Source organism: Sciurus vulgaris (assembly GCF_902686455.1).
Source record: "Sciurus vulgaris genome assembly, chromosome: 2".
Taxonomy (NCBI): domain Eukaryota; kingdom Metazoa; phylum Chordata; class Mammalia; order Rodentia; family Sciuridae; genus Sciurus; species Sciurus vulgaris.
In genome coordinates, this window is record NC_136462.1 from 31,277,362 (window position 1) to 31,298,323 (window position 20,962).

Here is a 20,962-nt window from a genome sequence, read left to right on the forward strand (position 1 = left end):
GTTTGATTTGCATAATTCCCACTCCATCTTTTGAGTTATTTATGAAAATATTAGGTCACCTTGGACCCCGACCCCTCTCTCTGAGTTTCTGTGGAGTGGTAATAAGCCATTTTTCAGATGCAATTGTATTTAACCCTTCCTGGATCCAGCCATCCTGTTGTGTCATTGGTCCAAGCTTCCCTTTCACGATGGGTGGTTGAAATATTATCTAAGCTGCTAACTTCAAGTGATAGATAGTTTGCTTCTTGCCTTTCACTCAGCCATTGAATTTATTCCATCTCAGAAATATTAAATCACCTGAATGTAATTTATTTTTTTACCCAATCTGTGGCGTGTATATGAATACTTCATTTTCCAGCAAGTAACCCATCTCTATTAATTATCTTGCAAGTTTCCAAGCTTGAGGATTAAAGTTCTATTTCTTCCCTTTTGGTCTCTTGCCAAAGGAGATGTGTTCATCACCCACAAACAAAGCAACAGAATAGGACGTTGTGGGCAAGGTGTTGGTGACTGTTGGAAGTGCAGACATGGACCACCTGCTCAGAAGTGACCCAGCTGCTAATCGAAATGCAGACTCCTGGGCCTCGTGCCACACCTCTTGATCCGAATCACAGGGGAAGTCCCACCACCTGCATTTTCTGAGTGTTCCTTAGGGGGCAGTCTTATGTCCACTGGTGTTGGAGACTGACTGGTCCCCTTAGATGAAATTCCAAGGCTCCTGGTCTGGGGATGCCCAGTCTCTACTTTTTGCCTGAAGTTCTCGATGCTTCAGGATTTTCTGGGTAGATGGAGAATCAATCTCTAGACTGATGGCTGGCATCAGTCTTTTAGTTTCCTGGTCTCTTAGATCTTGCTTCCCTAGTTCTTTCAGCAATGATAAAACTCAGCATTCCAGTATAAAACTCAGCAGTCCAGCACTTGATTTCAATTTACTTCATAGTTTTAAATCCTAGTAGTCTTATCAGCCCATTTTATAGGTGGGTTGATAATTGGAGACAGACCTGTGAAAAAGGAATCCTTGGGTTTGGGTCCTCAAGTCATTTCGAGAGTTTGCCTTTCCTCTTCCTGGTTCCTCCCAGTGCTGAAGTGTTCTGTTAGCATCGTCAGGCAGACTCCTGGCGAGAGACCCACTTTTCTTTGATTGTTCAAGGAACATTATAGAAAATTTGGTGGTGATGGGGTAGATGGGGTGATGTTCATGGAAAAAATTCTGTCTCTAAGATTGAGCCTTTCAGGGAGGAGCAGAGCAAGGCCTGAATTTTTACTGGGCAGAGTGGAAGCAACGTGTGAAGCTTTATCAACACCCCCAAGGTTTTTTTTTTTTTTTAATTGTAATAATAATTCCTGTTTATTGGTGTCACAGCATGTATAGCACAATGCCTAACATTTTGCTTAGATTGTCTGTAATCTTGAGATACAGAGACAGATATCTCACTTTATGTGAAGAAGCTGAAGGTTCAGAGAGGTGTGGGACTTGTCTGAGGTCACACAGATGGTTAATGCTGACACTGGGATATGAATCTGTTTCTTCAACTCCAGGACTGACACACCCCAGAACATCTACTGAATAAACTGCCGGTTCAATGTACTTTCCTACCTTGGAATTCTACTGAGACTTGAAGGAAAAACTGAGTTTTAAAAGTTAATTGATCAGCCCATGTACCTAATTTACGAGGTGAAGTCCTTTCCGCTATTGACAGATGACTTCTAGGTGTCAGGTTGACAAGCTGGAGTCAGGTAGTAATTATAATTGAAGTGGAATGAAATAGATTATGTGATATTGAGCCTTTTAAATTTAAATCTATTAAAATCACTCCCTCTACTCCCCCAACTGGGGCATTGGGGTGGATTAGTCACAAAAGACAGACAGGTGTGATGGAGGTTGTCCCAGGAGCCTGACTCACCTCTGCACCTGTCGGGGGTTCACACATAAGGAGGGGTTGCCTGAGCCCCACCTCTGTTTCAGTGACATCCTTGTCTCCACCACCCCACACACCCACACACTTGCATTTCTATCTTGTGACCTGTCACCCGAGACGTGACTAGGCATCGTGGTTGTCTCTCTTCTAGAAACCTGGTGGTGAGGGCTTAGCTTTGTCCAGCAGGGCAGTGTTCGAGCAGGGTCTGGTGTTCCTTCCTGCCCTGGAAACTGGCCTCCTGGGGGCTTACTGAAGGGTGAAGGGTATCAAGCTAGTGCAGATCCAGGCCTGGTTCTGCCACTCAAGGTCGGTGGCACCTGCTTGTGCATTCGCTGATGAGGAAGTGGCTCCCATCTCGAGCCCCGGGCCTCCCTGATCAGCACCTCTCCTCTGCACTGTGGGCTCCTTCTCTCCCCGGCAGCAGTTTAACCACGTGATTCTTAACTCAGGAGACACACTGTCTCCAGGACAGGGAGCAGGAGCAGATCTTGGGACATCACAAAAACTGTGTCACCGGCCCAGGGGAGCTGTGGGATGGGTGGCTCAGTTGATGGGGCAGACACAGCCCTAACCCACTGTCGTCCCGGGAAATCTGCTTCTTCACACTGCCCTGGTTTCACCTATACCTGAGTGTAGCAGAGACAATCAGGTGACTGTTATTATGGCTTTAATTAAAAAAAAAATAATCGGAGGGCACGAAGGCCCACATTCTCTAAGGCTCATGTGCTCTGAGCTTCCAACTGCAGATGGAAAGCCAATGATGTGGCCTTCAGGTCCGCTGCCCTCGTCACTGAAGGGAAGCCAGGCTCATCACTCAGTCCTCTCTGCGTTTACCTTGCAGGCCCTTGGATGGGGTGGGGTGGGGTGTGGGGAAGGCTCAGTGCCCCAGAAACTTGATTTGTGGAGCAGGGCCTGTGGCATGGGACGGATCCCTGGAGAATGAGCGCATTCGTTCTGGCAAAGCAGAGCCCTACCCGCTTAAATGCCGTGGTGTCACGAATACAGCTTGCCATGTCCTGGCAGGGCTGGGAGAAGCCCAGGTTCCTCTATGACACCCTCAGACACTCCTGCTTCCTCTCAGTCCTTGCCACCCACTGCCCACCACCCCGCCCCTCTAGGTCTCTATCTTGCTCTTCCCTTCCACACCTGCTACCAAACGCAGCCTGGGCTGTGGCCTGCGCCCTCTAGAATCATTTGAAGCCTTGCTCTCACTAGCTGTTACTTAACGGAAACTTTGTGACAAATAATTCCTATTAAGAGATGTAGGACCCATAATAGGGTAAGTGTTAACACTTGCAGAGGTTCTTTTTATTTTTAAAAATAATTTTTTCCCCCTGTGGAAATAGTATTTGTTCCTGCAGAAAAAGCACTTTTAAAATGTGTATAAGAAGTATAAAAAAGATAATATGTATTTAAAAAAAGTGTACAGACATACAAAAAGGGAAAAATAAGCCGGGTGCAGTGGCACGAGCCTGTAATCCCAGTGGCTCAGGAGGCTGAAGCAGGAGGGTCGCGAGTTCAAAGCCAGACTCAGCAACTTCACTAGGCACTAAGCAACTCAGTGAGACCCTGTCTCTCTAAGTAAAATACAAAATAGGGCTGGGGATGGTCCAGTGCCCCTGAGTTCAATCCCCGGTTACCCACCCCCCAAAAAAGGGAAAAATAAAAATTACCCGTTTTCTTACTCCTCAAAGATAACTTACCTTGTGTTTGCTGTATTTACTTTCAGGATTCATTGCCTCCCTAGTGCCTTCCCACTCAAGAATACATGAGGAATATCTTTCCGTGTCAATAAACACCATTTTTTTTTTGAGGTGGGGTCCTGCTAGATTTAGGTTGTTGAGGCTGACCTTGAACTCATGATCTTCCTGCCTCAGCCTCTTGAGTCACTGGGATTACAGGTCTGCACCGTGACAACCAACAATAAATACATTTTTACAACATCCTTTTTAGGGCTATATAGCATTTCATATGTGGCCGTGCCATAGTTTATGGCTGTGACCCAGTTTGTGCAATCAGTATACTACTAGGTACATGTTTAGATGTTTAAAATATGTTCACTATTAAAAAAAAATTGTTCACTATTAACAACAATAGGCCCCACAGACTCTGGTAGGTGACCGAGAGGACGCAGGGTGCAGGAGAGAGGAGATGGGTGGCATCAGCGACTCTTGGCATCTTGGACTTGTGTAGTTGAGACAGGAAGAGAGGCTTAACTAGAGTATTCTGAAGGGGGAGGTAATTTTAGGGAAGCAATGAAGTTTTGACATGGGACATGGAAATGACAGTACATTCAGGCAGGAAAGACTGACAAATGCTAAAGGGTGTTTGCTTCCTTAAAGGAACTAAGAACTCACACTGACTAGGTGGAAGGGGGCTGCCTCAGGTAAGGCTGATGAATCACCCTAGATGACCTGGGACTCACTAAGAAAGTCTGCTCTGCATCCGGATCCCAGCCGTGTACATGTCAGATGTTTAGCTAGCCCCGGCAGGTGTATGGAGATCTTGAGGGAAGCACGTGGGGACTGCCACACCTTATGGTGACTGAGTCTGAGTTTTTACTTTTCTTTGTTTACCTTCCTCAGACGTGTTGACAATTACATTTATTATTCCAAGAATTTCCTTGCAAGAAAGGAAATAATTTCTAAGTCAATGACACTGCCTTATGAGGGAAAATGGTCAGAAGAAGCTGTCTCCGGATCAGGAGCCTGGGATTTGAATCTTTGCCGCACCTCTAACTAGCCATGACCTCAGACATATCACAAAACCTCTTTGAGCCCTGGTTTCTTTGCCAAGTGAGGACAATAATGTAAACTTCAGAGAGTTTCTAAAAGGACTAAGCCAGACAGCGTGTAAGAACAATTAGTTCTCTGCTTATTTCATAAACGTTCTCAATAAGTTCCTGAGGCTGGCCTTGAACTTGTGATCCTCCTGCCTCAGCCTCCCGAGTCACTGGGATTATAAGAGTGTGCCATCATGCCCCATAAGTGTTCTCAACTAATATTTTCCTTAATACCAAATCAAAAAAGGGCACTTATTGAACACTTTGGCTAAGTGCCCATTGTGTCTTGTGCACTAGCTGTTGGGGTTGTCAGGGTCTAGGGAAGGAGTCTGATAAAGTTAAATGAATTAGTAAAAATTGCTTGTGTTTGCTGAACTTGTGCCGTGCTCCAGGCGCTTTGCAAGGATGAGTTCATCCAGTTCTCACAATACCTGTATGATGTGCAAAAGATCATTAACTACATTTTATAGACAAGAAAACTGAGGCTTGGGGAGATTAAGTCACTTACTCACGATGACATATCTAGCTGGTCCAGGAAGTCTGACCCCCGAGTTTGCCAACGTTCTGCTATCCTGCTTATTAACAGGATGGGAAATCATCCCACCAACGTATTCAATGCCTTGGTTCTGGGGGCTTCTGTATTTCTCTGCTGGGAGTCTCAATCAGGTTGTATCATGTTCTGAAATGAAGGGCTTGTTGCATGTCTCCATCCTTCTCATGGGGAGTTGTTAAGGGGAGTCACATTCACAAATAGTACACTTCTAAATTAAGTGGAATACCCTTCTTTGGTGAAGACAGGACTTGACTGGTCAATGGAGTCTGGCGGAGCCTGGATGTGGGCTCACTCCTAATACAAGGGTCAGTGCTAGGCCTGAGGAATGTGGCTGTTAAAAATCAGGATGCGACACACCCCACACCTCCCCGAGTCCCTGTGTTTCTATCCAGAAGGGTTGAGTCTAAAATAAGCATCAAGAGTGACATGAAAGAAGAAATGATGCCACAGGAAGGCAGAGGCAGGCCTTGCTTGGTGGGTGGGGCGAAGGGTGTCACCAGCCCTGGGGCAGATTCTGTGTCAGGAGTCTACATCAGTCTTCTATCAAGTTGAGGGAATAATGGCTGCAGGAAGCAGACAGACCTTCAAAGTCCCAGAAAAAAACAGAGCAATGGAGGGGACTTAGGGATCATCTGATCTAACCCCTACATTTAACAGACAGGGAAACCAAGGCCAGAAAGGCATGGGAACATAAAGGGTTAATATCAGAGCCAGGACCAGACCCAAGTCTCTCAAAGGCCACCCCCTCGGCTGATGTCCAGGCTCTGAAGTGGGGGAAGGGAAGCCCACCTGCTGCGAGCCCTGGACTTGGTGAAGAGGGGCATCTCATCACTCAGAAAGAGCAGGCCTAAGCACGGCAGGACCCGGACCAACCTTGAATCCATGACCTTTATCACTCTAACCGCTGTGGAGCCATCTTGAGAAAAGCCTGTCTGTTTAAAATGGTCTCAGGGATTAACGACCCCACCTTGAGCACATAAGTCTGAGCTGCTGGCTTTTGAAGTCTCTCTTGGGTTTGGTTCCAGTTCGAGTGTGAGTCTGAGAGTCCAGGAGCTTTTCTCGCTTTGAGTGGCTCCCTTGTCAAGGGAGCTGGTCATGAGCATTCCTCCTCCCCCCAGATAGTGCTGCAGAGAGAAGGAGGGGTGTCTGGAAGGTGTGGGGAGCCCCGGGTCTCCCCATTTCCAGCCTGGGGGTGTGTGTCTTCCAACAGGAAGGTAGCTGTTGAGCTCTGCAGGCCCCGGGGTCCCATTCAGGAGGGATGAATGGAAGAGAACTTGATGACAGAATGATTATGGAGGGGTGAGCAGGGTAAAGGTAGGCCAAGGGAGAGTGGCTGTCCTCCCCAGCCCCACGTGACTCTCAGGGCCCAGGACAAGGGCAGCGCCTGCACCAGCACAGTGCCCAAGCAGGGAAGGGCCGAGCGGGCGCAGCACGAACCCCACTTCTCCTGTCCGCTCACCTCCGTTTCCCTGCTGCTGCCTCCTCCTCGCCAAACTCCACCAGAAGCCGAGAGTGAGCGAGCTCCAGAGTGGACAGGCCAAAGGGAGGCTGGGAGAGGTGGGGTGGGCATGGTGCCTGGCGGTCCTGGGCTCCAAACTCCCTCACGCTGCCTCCTCATCTGTGACATGGGGTCCGGGCCTCATGAACTGTGGCGAGCTTCTGTGTAGGGGTGTCGGGCTGCCTAACTGTCTGCAGGCGTGATGGCCCGGAGACATCAGTGGGTGACAGGTGCTGCTGGTCAGTGTCTCAGATGATCTAGAGGGTGGAGCTTCAGAGAGAAGGGGTGACGATGTTCTTCTGGGTTGTGCGGAAGTGCCACTGAGCAGAGCCGGGAATGAGATGCGGCAGGTGACCCCCAAGCCCAGGCTTTGTCTCTTGGACGCTCATTTCCTAATAGCTTTCAGTTGTTGCTTTCAGTCTCTGGGAAACCACTGGCTCAGATACCCACTGCGTGCTCCAAGTTGGGCTGATGAAAATGTGCCAGAGTCATTAAGTTATCAGTGGGGAAGGCGGCCGCTTCTCCCCGGCAGGAAGGATTCTGCTGTCTGCTGCAGCCTGGCTTTGTTCACGCAAACTGCCCGAGGCCCCCTCCTCCTCCTCTTCTTCCCCACCCCCGCCCCAGACAAGGAGTGAGCGCACTCAGGTTAAGGGGGGCAGGGGACATGCTGTAAATATTCTGGGGCAACAGTGAAGGCATTTGTAACTCCAGCCGGGAGGTCCTGCGTGGAGAATCCAGCTCTGGATTGGGATGTGGGCAAATGCTATTTCTGCAGCTTGACAGATGGATCCGCCCCAGGGGGAAGGAGAAAGAGAGGGAGGCAAGCTGGACGTCCCTTATTGTCACAGCCGTTGTTCTCCAAGCACACCGTGCCAGGAACACAAAATCCAGGTGCTCACTTGCCAAGGTGAAAGGAAGGACCTTAGGCTGTGCACAGGCAGGGCTGACTGGTCCCAGGGGCCGTGGCTTCAGAGGTGTGTGACGCAAAGGAGCTATGCCCTGGGGAAGGACGCGGGAATGGGAAGATGGGGGCGCGGCCCTCTCTGCATGCTTCAGCAGTCTTGGGGCTCAGTCTGATTCCACATGACAGATATTTCCAGAGTGAGATTGCTGACATGATAAAAGGATAGCAGATGGTTCCAATACTTTATTTTCAGAATGTCCCCCCCCACCTCTTTTCGTTGCTATCCTCCACCCCAGACTTCAGAGGAGAAATGACTAGATTTCCCCCCCTTTTGGGTTTATTCTCTTTGCTGAGGCCTTTGATGGCAGTGGTGATGATGACAGCCGATGGTGGCTCCGACTCACCACGAGCCCTGATTTAAATGCATTCTCTCATGTCACTCCTGCCACCGTGAGGTGGGTGTGCTGTCACCATCGGCCCAGAGAGAATGCCTGGGCACAGAGAGGGTTAGCAACTCACCCAAGATCACACACATAGTCAGCAGCAGAGTGGGGGTGGGGACCCAGCTACATCTGGAGGAAGCCACTACTACAGGTCCTGCCTCTCTGAAGGTAGGGCTGACCAGAAGCAGGGCCAGAGCAGTGGAGGGAACTGGAACAATGACTGAGTGGCTAACTACTGTAGCCTGCCTTTCAAGGTAATCTCAGAAGGGGACTGCGTTACCAACCCCCGGGGACCTGGGTTTACCTTAGTGGGTCTTGTGCTGTCAGTTGGAGTAACTTAGTTCCAGATCTCTACCCCTAGTCCCAGTAGATTTCCAGGATCAGCTACTTGATTTGTGGGGTGCAGAGAAAATCGTAAAGGTGGGGGCCCCTGATCATGACGGGGTCAATGCGAGGCCCATCTGAACGTCGAAGCAAAGCGGGTCCGAATGCCCAGGTCACGTGCTCGAGAAGACAGCCCCTAGTGATTCAAGTGACAGGAAGATAGGATGCAATAGAGGAGGAGAAACAGTGCTGGTGTTTCTAGTTTTTCCACACCAGTGGAAGCAAGATTTCCAAAGCATTTCTTTTCATCAAAACATAGCAGTTTAATCCTGATGCAATTCAACCAAAATAAATCTTGGAAGTCTTGATTCTCTTTCTTGTTCCTGTGATGAAGTCATTCGAAAGCCTAGGTCTTAGGGTTAGAAGGTTTGTTTGGGGGTTGGAATCTACTCCATTAACTTCGGTCCCGACTAATCCTGTCATTCAAACTGCCCTTCCTCCAGTTGCCTCACCTCCAACCTGAGAACCTGCTTGTGTATCCCCCCGATAAAGCACAGGCTGTGCCCTGATCCTGTGGTTCTTCCCTCTTCCAGCCTCGGTCTCCTCCCACGGACACACTGGAGGGAGGAGTCCTTGGCCTCATCACTGCTTCCTCATTTCTGGGAGAATTCTAGCCCTTTACAGAATTGGCTTGTCCTCCGTGAGGTCTTAGTTTCTCTTCTTGCCAAGGTGGCTTCCTATTTGCCACATGCAGGGGTCTCTCCTCGATCCCCGTCCATCTTGGCCCTTTGTCGGCATCTGATAGTATGGTGGTATTGCCTCTGTGACCGCCAGCTCTCCTCATCTTTAAGATGGTGATGTGGGTTGCCCTGAGTGTCTCCTAGATGCCCTGGACGTGTCCTGGCCCATGGTAAGACTCAGTAACTGTCGCCAGGGGCTGTGTCTGATGGCAGCATGGTGGCCATCTCAGAATCCTACTCCCTTGGCTTATGTTACTTTCTGTCATGTGAGTTTTCCTTAACAAATTTTTAAAAATCCACTTCCCTTCTTTCTCCAGTCTCTTAAGATATCGATGTTTTCTTAGTTCTACTCTATGCCACATCTCTCTGGGCACCTCTTTTTGTAACTTCCCTGCCATTTCCCAAATCCACATCTCTTTCTCAAACTCCTGGAGAATAAAGCCAACTCAACTGAACTCATTGTCTTCCTTCCTTAAATCTTGCTTTTCTCCTACATTCTTCTAGCCAGCTGTCTGAGTCGGGAATGTGGCATCCTCCTTGGTTCCCTTAGCTGATATCAGATGCCTGTCACAAGCCAGGCCCTGTGCAGGTCACTGGAGATGCAGCTTGTGCACACACACACCAGGGACCTGCCAAGCTTGCCACTGGTGGGAGAGACACGTGCATTGATGCATGATTAGTCCGAGGAAGGTAAAAAATCAGAGTCTTGATTTTGATTGGAAAGACTTCCTGGGGAAGAACATTTGAACTAAGATCTGAAGGATGATTAGATGTTCACAGGCAAATTGAGGATGGAGGACATGCCAGGCAGAGGGAAGACCGTGCGTGCAGGATCTGTGGTGGGAAGAAAACTGTTAAAGAAATGGAAAGCCCAGGAGGACTGAGAAGGAGTCGGCCATGGTGTCAAATGAGGCAGGACTAATGGTGAAAGCCTGGGAAGTCCATAGTTAGTCTATCTCAGTTCCTTCATGCTTTCCTATATGTACCCCTTTCCACCCGATTCTCGCTAACCCCTCTCCCATTCTTCCTCTCTATCACTAAGTCTTCATTGTTTCGCCCATGGATGATGCAAACAGCCTCTTGCTAACTTCAAATTCATCTTCTGCCTTATAATCTTAAGCAGGATTCTAACTACTGTACGTCTGATTAAGTTGGTCCTCTGGGTAAAATCCTCTCTGGCTCTCCCATTGTCAATTAAAGCCCTGCCCAGGGACCTCTCTGGTTACCCCACCTCACACCCACCCCAACCCCTCCTTGCTCTGGCTTTGTTGAACTTCTCCTGGCCCCTGCGTGGTCGCCTGGCTGTGTCCTGGTGCCTGGTTGCCCTGATTTTCTTTGTCCGCTGGTGAAGTCTTTCTCATATCGTGCACCACAGTGTAGGGGCTCCTTCTCTGTCTGAGAAACCAGCTCACCCAACTCAAGCCTCTTGCTTCCCCCTCCTCCCCCTGCATTCCTCTCTTGGCCTGTGATGCTTCTGTAAGCCACCCACCACTTGCCCCCCACTGCTATTTACAGGCACATCTGCTCTGTTAGACTGTGAGCTCCTTGAGGAGAGGGTCTGGGGCTCATTTATCCTTGTTCTTCTGTTGCCACAGGCCTGGGTACATATTAGGTGCTTGATAAACACTTTGTTGAATTGAAGGTCTAGTGGCGAAGGAATGAGTTCACATCAGCAGGAGGCAAAAGATGAAACTCCATCTAGAGGGCTTTTCTTGAGGGGATCTGGCTTCCAGGACCTCCCTGTGCTGTCTGGGTTGGATTCTTCAAATGACTCCTCACAAGTCTCAGAGCTGCCTCCACCTGCCAAGCCTACCCAGTAGGAGGGCAGGTGGACACAGTGGAGACGGGCCTAGATAGATTCACTCTTCCGGCATAGTAGTTCTCAAACTAAGCGTACCTCAGAGTTATCTGGGTCACCTGGTTTGTTGGACTATAGTTATACATAGTAAAATCTCTTACTTAGTAACTAGCATATAATAGATGCTCAATAAACAGTGAGGGGAAGGGGCACTGGCTATTTGTCACATTGTTTATACTATTTATGACTGATTCCCACATCCAGAGTCTTTGGTTCAGTAGGGTTGAGGTGGAGCCTGAGAATTTGCTTCTGTAACAAGTACCCAGGTGATGTTGTTGGTGGTGGTCTGGGGCCTATACTTTGAGAATCTCCATTCTAGAAAAAGGGATTTGCTCCAAAAATTCTTGCTCTCTACAGTGTTGGGGAAGGAGATAGAAGGAGCTTTTTGTTTGGGTTCGGCTTTATAGGCTTTAAGAACGATTAGTATGAGATTAATGTGGATAGATGGATCAGATTCTACAAACCTACCTCCACCCCTGCCTCCTGGCTTTCCCGTGAGGTGTTTCTGCGTTCATTCATCAGTCACTCAACAAATACCGTTTGTAGTATGTGCATGGCAACAGATGAGGTGGAGTTGTTGATGTCAACATGAAATCGATATGAAACTGTCCTTCAGGGAGGCCTCTGGTGCAGACATAACCATAACTCAACAAGTCCAAAGGAGAGATGCCTGCTCTGATGGGCAGTGAGTTCCCCATCCCCGGAGCTGTTCCAGAACAGGCTTCTAGAAGGTTAGTGGGAACAAAACAATTGGATACCAAGTGACCATTAAGATCTTGAAATTCTGTGAGTAAGGAAAAGAGTGATGATTGACATAACAAATGGCACAAAGGAAATACTGTGGAGTTTGTAATGGGTTGATCTGCAGAGGCAGCAGAGGCTACCTGGTGTAAATACTGATAATATTACTACTTCTAATAGACATTTACTCCTCATAACATTATGCTTGGTGAGTAAATGGATTTATATTCAATGACCTGATAATTCACTGCTTATTGACCTCATATCATTTAAAAGGTTAAATGGAAAAAGCCACAAGCAGGCCCAGAGTGTACCTCAGGGGCCTCTTAGGGCCCAGCTTCCTGAATCACATGGAATTGAGATGCATGGTGCCATTTTACTTTATGTTTTGCAATATTTATGAGAGAGAGAGTGAGCAAGAAAGAGGGAGAGAGAGCGCCTTAAATTTATGGTTGCTAGGTCACCAACGTGAATTTCAGACTCTCATCTTAACCTTATGAAGGAAATTCAACCAATTGCCAGACTCCATAATACAAACCAAAGATCCTCTTTCAGAGAGTCTTGCACCTAAGATGTGACAAACACAGGTGATGCCCCCTTGTCCTTCTCTTACCATTTATTAAGCATCTATTACATGCTGGGTGCTGAGTGAGATGCTTTGCAAATGCTATTTATAATCCCTTTAACTCTCCTTCAAGGTAAGTATCATTATCCACATTTTCTAGGAAGAGGCATAGAGAGATTTTATGTCTTGTCCAATTTCACAGAGCAAAACTCTTAGATTTATTTTTGGAAGTTGACATAACCATAAAATTGAAAGCTGATAGAAACAGCCCCCAAATTATAGATCTATGTCAAGTCTGAGTACAGATGCATTATTAGCAAATTGAATGCAGCAGTATATCAATGAATAACCAACTCTGACCAGAATGCAGTGTATTCTAGGAATGCAAGAATGGTTCAATAATAGGAAATATTAAGAAATCAATATAATTTACCATATCAATGAACTAAAGGAGAGCTATACATTAACACATGCTGAAAGGACTTTTGATAAAATTCTTCTACAATAAAACTCTAAAACAGGAACCAGAGAAATGACTTAAATTTGATAAAGACTGACAATTAGCTACCTATCATTCTAATCAGTGAAACATTAAATCCAATTTCATTAACATAGGGAAATAGTTTATTTTGCTATTTAAAAATATGGTCTGTGTGATTATTCAAAATGAATCAAGCTAACATAAAATAGTTTATGTAAATGTGGGAAAGAAGATGTGATGTTGCCCACGATTGTTTGCCAAAACAAAATGTCCAGGAGAATCTAGAAGGAAAAGAAGAGAAGTCATAAGGGTATCGGGTCAGATGAGAGGCTAACTGTCTTCTCTAGACAGTCAGGGTCACACAGCTGCTGAACTTGGGCAACTGGAACTGGATTTCAACCAGTAGTGTTCTCCACACCTTGGGAAGCCTTTCTGCTCCCTGGTCTAAACCATCGCTGTCAGGACCAGTGGGAGAAAGAGGCCCTTAGAGTTTGTAACCCTCAAGCTGAGCAGGTCTGGTTTTCTGTGCAGCACTGGAGACTGCTCCTACGGGCAGTCCCATCCCCCAGAGGCTGAGACATTGGGCTGAATGGTGCTGGTTTGGTGTTGGGCCATTTAGCCAGGCTTCTGCTTCCCAGGCACTGAGAGCCAGCCCATGGAGCTGCCTCCTTTCTGCTTGGCTCTGTCATATTCCTGTTGCCTCTGTCTTTGTCTCAACTGTCCCATTGGAGAGGGGAGTACTTCTGAGAACACCTTCCATGGATGGGGGCATCAGAGGCTGCCCAGGGCATTGAGTTTACAGGCTCTTGGCCGCCATGTCCACTAAGGATGCTTTAGCTTCCTGGTTTTCATGGTAGAAGTGAAACAGGTTTTTCTGCCACAAAGTCACTGGGGGATGATACATCAAAAATACTGTCCACACACAGCTTTCCTCCTTCACACAGAGCCCACCGCTGGCAGTGGAAGGAGCACTGCTGAGGAATCCAGGAGGCCTGGGTTCTGGTGGGTCTGTCCCAACCGTGTGCTCCCAGGCAAGTCACTTAGCATTCCTGGGCCTCACTTGTCTCAAAAGTGCCCTGGGATGTTGGACGGGAGAAGTACAGTGCCCTTTGAATTCAAAGTTACGGTAGTAGTCACCTTACCATTGCCCCGCACCGTGCTAAGTGCTTTGCATAGGGGTTTGCCCGTCACAACAGCCCACGAGGTAAGTACTTTTATCATCCCCACGTTGTCTCCAAAGCAGCTGAGGCACAGAGTGGTTAAGTGACTTGCGCTCACACAGCTCTTAATCTCTGTTCTCCTTTGATGGTTTTTCTTCACATGACTGCCTTGTCACAGTGGTATTGGGTCTATCAGGAGCTGAGAAGTGACCTTGGGGATGGAGATCACTTTTTAAGGGAAGGCTGGCTCTGGGGGAATGAGAGCAGTGGCCACAGGAAGTGCTGATGTCACCATCTCCCCCCTTTCCTCTCTTCCTCTCTAGTCTGCGGCAAGCGCTACAAGAACCGACCGGGACTGAGCTACCACTACGCTCACACCCATCTGGCCAGTGAGGAGGGGGACGAAGCCCAAGATCAGGAGACTCGGTCCCCACCCAACCACAGAAATGAGAACCACAGACGTGAGTCGCCACTCATGAGGTTGGGGGAGTGAGGAGTGGGGAGGGCAGGGCCAAAACAAAATGTCCAGGAGACTCTGGAAGGATTTAGGTACACTGTGGGCCCTGGATCTCAATGTTCCGTTGTGAGTGGGCTCCTTCAGCCAGCCAGCCACTGCCCCGTGCCTCGGCCTCCAGCTTTGAGTGAGTGGGGCAGGGCCAGCACAGCCAGCTCTGGAAGGAAGAAGGGGAGGGTCTTTACGTGGCCACTGTCAAATGCTATTCATCCCTCAGCTTGCAGAGGACCCACTCACAGCTGTGAGATGGGGATGGACATAGCCTTTGGGAGTGTCAGACAGATATCCCCACTGTCTGAACACTAAAAGCCTTCGTATTTTCTTTCTTTCTTTTTTTTTTTTTTTAACTGACGTATAATATTTGTTAATCTATTGCTGGGTTTTGTTATGGGGGATCACGATTTGGGGTACAGGGCTCTTCTGCCTTAGTGATATGGTTGGAGCTCCATGTTCAAATGGTCAATGGGATCTGGGTGGATTTGCTATTTGGAATAATCAGCTCTGAAGGCCCAAAATGATCCTGAAGATCTGTGTTTCCATTTCTGCTCGCTCTTTTTCTTCCTCAACTTCTGGTTATGAATTAGGGAATCAAAAAGGAACTTAGCATCTACCACCTTGACTTCCCTCTGTAACATCCATTATGGTCCCCGGGTCTGCAGCGCCTTGAAATGGAGTGGGATAATGGAATCTCTCGAGCTTGCTTCAAGATATGGGGATGCTGAGATCACTTGGTGAAGAGTGTTTGTGGACGTGCAATGAGTTTATTTTGTTCGCAAGATTTGGGGGTAGGTGCAGTTTGAGTGAACAGTTTAATGCAAATAAAAGGATCAGAACTTTAAGAACATTCAGAATCTAGAATTTAAAGATGATGCTAATGTGTTTCAGCCGGTCAGCTTAGTTGACGGATGTCAGCTGGGCACCTTTACTGAGTATTTGAAATAATTAACACACCTGTGGCTAAGACCAGTCTTTGGATTTGGGCGTGGCTTTCCCTCATCCCGTCCCACTTTCCTCTTACAACACTGCCTTCTAGTTCACCAGGGCCGCCGTAACAAAATATCACAGACTGGGTGTTTCAACAACAGAAATTTATTCTCTCACACTTCTGGAGGCTAAAGGTCCAAGATCAAGGTGCTGGCAGGGCTGGTGGCCCCTGATGTCTTTCTCCTTGACTTGCAGAGGACCACTCTCTGACTGCCTCTTTCCTGTCTGCACACATGCTCTGGGGTCACCAGTCAGACTGGATTAGGGCTCATGGCCTGATTTTTACTTCACCTCTTTACCTCTTCCAGGACCCCATCTCCAGATATATTTACATTCTGAGGCTCTAGGGGTGAAGTGTCAACATAAGAATTTGCAGTGGGGGACACAATTCAATCCATAGCACCTTCTTTAATTTTTACTTTCAGGGTTCAAGCCTTGAGTGTGACTGACCCTTGTTTCCTCATCTCCTACTGTCACCTGGGCAGAACCTGAAGAGCCAGGGCAGGAGTCTCTGATGGCTTTGAGCCCTCTCCCTGCCAGCTCCTGAGTGGCTCCAACCACAGGGTCTCTGTCTTCCTTCGGAGAGAGGTTTCCTCAGTCCCATCACCCGTGTCTTTTGGAAAGGAAAATTCATTGCCCTGGCAGCCGATTCTTGGTTTCCCTGTCTCTCTTTCCCCTTCTCTGGTCTAAGAGATCAAGAAGTCCCAGGACCTGTCACCTCCTACCAGCAAGAGGCTGAGAATAATCTGCTTTGATTTTGGGCGCTATCTAGAAAGCGGTTATTAGCGATTGTTGCTCTCTCTCAAGTGTTTATCAGCATGGTATTATTTCTCGCTCCCCCAGGGCCGGCTTATCTCCTCATCTCTCCTCAGTGCTGGTCATTTCGGTGTGAAGGTGCAGTCCTCACGCTGTGGGGTTTGGCCTGCTTCTGTTTTGATTTCCCTGGTTCTTGGAAGTCTCACTGCAGTGGTGTATGTGCCTGTGTGTGCGCACGCGTGTGCTCATTTGTTGATGCACACACAGAGGAGGGCACACTGCAGACCCCAAGGGAAGGAGGCACCTCCTCCCCACTGTTCCTGTGGTCCCCTCCAAGTTGGCTGTTGGCCCCGAGGCTGTCACAGGCACATTTTACTTGGTCCACCAGGACCTCTTCATCCTCTTTCATTGGTGGGTGTCCTCCTTGTGAGACCACACAACCTTACTTGGTAAGGAAGTGGTGCCTGTCTTACTTTTTCCTACATGGAGACGCCTCCCCGAGAAATGTCGTCCAGTCCTTGTCCCCATCCCTCCGTGGGCCTGTGGGTTAGCACATGCATCTCGACCTTTTCTGTCCCTTTTTTTCACCCCACTGATGAGAAACGGGCTCTTCACAATCGATCATTTGACTGACCAAGGATTTTAAACCTCATACAAAAGAATAGCCATACCTGGGCTGATCTGGGGCCACCTCACATGAAGAAGGTTCCAGAACCCTCACAAACATCTTTTTTTGTGACATCTTCTTAGAGCACCCTCTCTCACAACTTGGTGATTAATCCCAATTTCAGGAGGGTCCCACAGAAAGGTTCTCAGTGTCCAGAGAAGTCATCCTTCCCTGCTGTCCCCGAGGCTGTGGCTCTCCCTGGGTTCTGTGCCCCACACAGACCACTGCTTTTCTTGCTGCTCCGAATGTGCGCTCTGTTTCCTCCCACATTCCCCTGGTGAGCAGCCCCCCGCCATTTTCCTGTGAGCACTAATTGCCAGCATCATTAATACCCAGTCATTAGCTGCTCCCACTGTTTGGGGCTTGGGGTGGGCTCTCATCCATCCTGCCCCTAAATGCCACTGGGACTGTGTGGTGAATTGAACGTGACAGCTCAGCAGCGTCCTGAGGTCTCTGCCTCACATTCTCCCATGCAAGGCTTTGGGAGTGGGGGAGGGGGCAGGAGTACTTAATCCAGGAGGCTAATCTGGGGCTCCCCCTGGAGAAGGTCTGGACGCTAGTGCTAGCGCAGTAGAAATGCTGACTTCCCCCCTCAGCAGAGCTGCAGGGTGACCCGAGTCTGCAGGTCCATGGGCAGCTGGTTGCACCACCTGCAGCAGTAGAGACCTTTCGACTTTGGTCTCCCTGCTGTCCCTTGCTCCATCCCCTCCAACTGTATCTTCAGAGCTCAGTGCTCGTCCCTGTACCTACTGCTGTTGCTGCAGAAAGGGCAGAGTGGCCAGCTGGAGCCAGCATTGACCTTCCCTCCTGCGCCCACGCTGCCCTGAGCTGCCAGCTCAGCAGTTGCCTGCCCTCCTCCGTCTGCCCGCCCCTCCCAGCAGGCACTCGCACTCTCTCACCTTTGTTTCTGTCCCAGTCTTTCCATTTCTGTGTTCCCTGTAGATTTGTCCCCTGCCCTCTGTGCTCTGGGTTCTCTGCCTCAACCGCAGGCAGCCCAGGGGTGCTTGAGCGCAGACCCTCCCCTTTGGGTAGTCCTTTCTGCTGGGATCGCCCTCCCTTGGCCTGCTGGCCTTGCTCTCCTCCCATGAGGCTGGATTCTTCTCTCTCCCTCCATTTCTCCTTCATCTACCTTTTATGAATGGCATTACCACGCGTGACCTGTATGTAGTTACACACGCATGCAGATGGGTGGCATGGGGTGCCACTGTGAAGCACCTGCATGACTCGTAGGTGAGACTGCAGCGAACGGGGCTAGATTCAACACCCCAACTCACTGGCTCGCCATGTCAGAACTCTCCTTGAATTTCTTTTTATTTTCTCCACACAGTGATCATCTATTATAGATGATGTTTTCAAGATATATTTTGGGGTGGGATTGGGCATTTACCAAGTGAAACGATTGTGTCAATAAAGCCCATGCCACCCATCTGTCTGTCCATCCATGCATGCACCCATCCATGGTTTGCTAACCATGCATTGAATACTGACTACATATTGGACCTGGGAAATACACCATGAGTAAGACTTGGCTTCACTCTGGAGGAGCTCACACTGTCGAGCAGAAGTGTGTAAAGAGGTGTGTACGGAAGGGTGAAAGTGCTAAGGGCTCAAGGGTGCATCCTCGCTCTGTCTCTGGTGCTGAGTGTGACCTCAGCATCTTCTGGGGGACTCATTGGAAATGCAGACTCTCAGGGCCCATCAGCCTTTTGAAACAGAGACTCCAAGAGAGGGGACCAGCATGCTGTGGTGCAGCAAAACCCACTGCACTGGAAGATTTGCACAGGCTTCACTGAGGAGGTGACATTCAAATTAGCCCTTTGAGAACAAGGAGGGATTTTTAGGAGAGAGAGAGTTTCCTGGGTCTCAGGAGGGAGCTGTTTGTAGAAGTCAGGGAGGTATGAAATAGCACCGTATGTTCAGACAGTTGGTAGTAGTTGGGTCTGATGCTAGTGCTGAATTTAGGGGATGTGGAGGAAAGATGGAATTGTAGGTGGAGCCACAGTCAAAAGACATCTTCCATGCCATGTTGTATAATCTTTACTATAGGAAATGGGGAGACATAATAGCCATTACTAGAAGGCAAGAACAAATGATTTATAAAGAAACCCATTTAGAATCTTATTAATTCTTAAGTGATGTATCTCTTTTATTTAATAGCATAAATAAATATATCATGCTTCTCAATAACATACTAGGAGCTCCTAAAAGGGAAGTTGTTTTGAAAACATGGTTCTATAAAATTTATCTCAAGCTTATTTTTCAGGTGGATGGAATTGAAGGCGGGAGTCGTCCTGGGTCCCTGGAGGTTTCGTTCAGCCTTCTGTGTAGTGGCGGTTTGCCTGGTACAAAGTTAGGCTTCCTATTGCTCTTGAGAGAGAGAATAAAAAGAGGCCCAGCCTTTGGGCCTCTTTGTATTCTGCAGAACTGAAAGGGGAGAACCGAATTGATTAAGGGTAATGTCTGCTGATTAGATAATCTGAAAATTAGTCTGATAATGTAAAAATTATCTAAAAGCAGCATATGATGTCATTGTCACACTGATGGGGAGGATCTAACAGATGTTAGTCTTCTGACATCTCTTGTCCTCTAACATACAGTCCAGGGCAACTAGTGTACTTTTAGATAGAGTGACAATTATCTTTGAAACATGTTTGAGAAACTTAGATCACTCTTAAAAGTCACGAGGCCATTCAGCCAACCACTTACCCAGCCTGGACACCAGTAAGTCAGCCTTGGTCCTGGGGAGAGAGGAAAATTCAGATTCAGGGCTCTTTTTGGAGAAGTGAGTTGCTTCTGGCCTCTCAAAGAGCAAATCTGGACACTAGCAACAGATGTTCTTTACATGAGTTATTATTTAACTAAATAGTTTACAGATTACCTGGTAAAGAACCTGAGGCATTGCTCTGGTCCTTGGAGATACACAGTACTTGGAGGCAATTTTCTTGCCCCCTCCCCGCTGACCATCATCCACACCCTTGACTTAGAGCTCAGAGAATGACTTTGGGATTGTTCAGTCCAGGGTAACTCATGACTCTACTGCCCTACCAGGTTCTAGCTGTGGAAATGTGGGTCGTTACTTAAACGTCTCTGCTTCTTAGTTGCTTCTTCTGTAAAAGGGAGATAATAATCTTATGACCTCATGAGGTTGTCCTGAGACAAATGGGGGTTGGCACATGCCTACACATTTTGAGTGTTGATATGCCATCTCTGTCCCATTTAGACTCACATAGCGTGTAGTTGACCACACAGATGGCTAATGAGTCAGGGGCTCCCCCTGAGGCAACATGAAGGTACTTTTCTTATCACTCTGAAGTTAACTGTACCTGAGGACTCATTGGCATCAGGTGTTAATGGTCAGAACCTGACCTGGTCCCAGCACATCCTTTTCTAAGTCTTAGATGTGGGACAATGGTCCTTCTGTAAAGGCTAATTCTGAGCATTTATTGAGCACTTGCTATATCTATGCCTAGTGTGGGACTGAGTGTCATTGAGCCTTCAAGAAGACATAACATGTGGTCATTATCCTTGGAGGACTTCAGGGGTAATGGGGAAGTAAGATGGGGACACATAAACCAGCTGTGGGGCAGAGTCTGGCAAGTGCAGCTCTCCCTTATTTACCATGCCATTTCCCCAGTCAGTACCCACATGTCTCTTGGTTTTCTCTATGCCACTTTGATTTCATTTAATTACCTAAAATATTCAGGATTAAAGAGTTCTGCCTATGGAGCAGCAATGGTGATGGCAATAATACCAATAATAATCCAACATTTCTAGAATGTGTCAGATACTGCACTAAGCATGCCATATTTCTCTCATTTGTTCCTCACAGTGACCTTTTTAGCATTGCTGTGTCTCCTAGAGGAGACCAAGGTGCACAAAGACCAGGTGATGTACCCACGGTCATGGGGCCTGAATGTGGATTCATAAGCTACGTGCCCTTTCTTGGGAAAGCTTATTTACTTGGCCACTGACTTTTTCCTGCTCTATCAGACGTACAAGTATATTGCATATAGGAGAGAAAAGAGGGAAAGACACAATGGAACACCTACTAGGTGCTGGGCACTTTTCACACA

The 20,962-nt window shown here is 48.0% G+C and overlaps 1 protein-coding gene across 6 annotated transcripts in view; it reads left to right on the forward strand.

Annotated features, from left to right (window-relative positions):
• The window catches only part of DPF3 (double PHD fingers 3), a 255,087-nt gene that overhangs the window by 166,476 nt on the left and 67,649 nt on the right, over positions 1–20,962 (forward strand). For all 6 annotated transcript variants that reach the window (XR_013762256.1, XM_079129846.1, XM_079129845.1 and 3 more), the window contains exon 7: positions 14,292–14,429. Coding sequence is in view for 5 of the 6 variants with exons in the window: in XM_079129846.1 (XP_078985972.1) it covers positions 14,292–14,429 (138 nt within the window). In the remaining variant the exon portion in view is untranslated. The remainder of the gene's footprint in view (positions 1–14,291; positions 14,430–20,962) is intronic.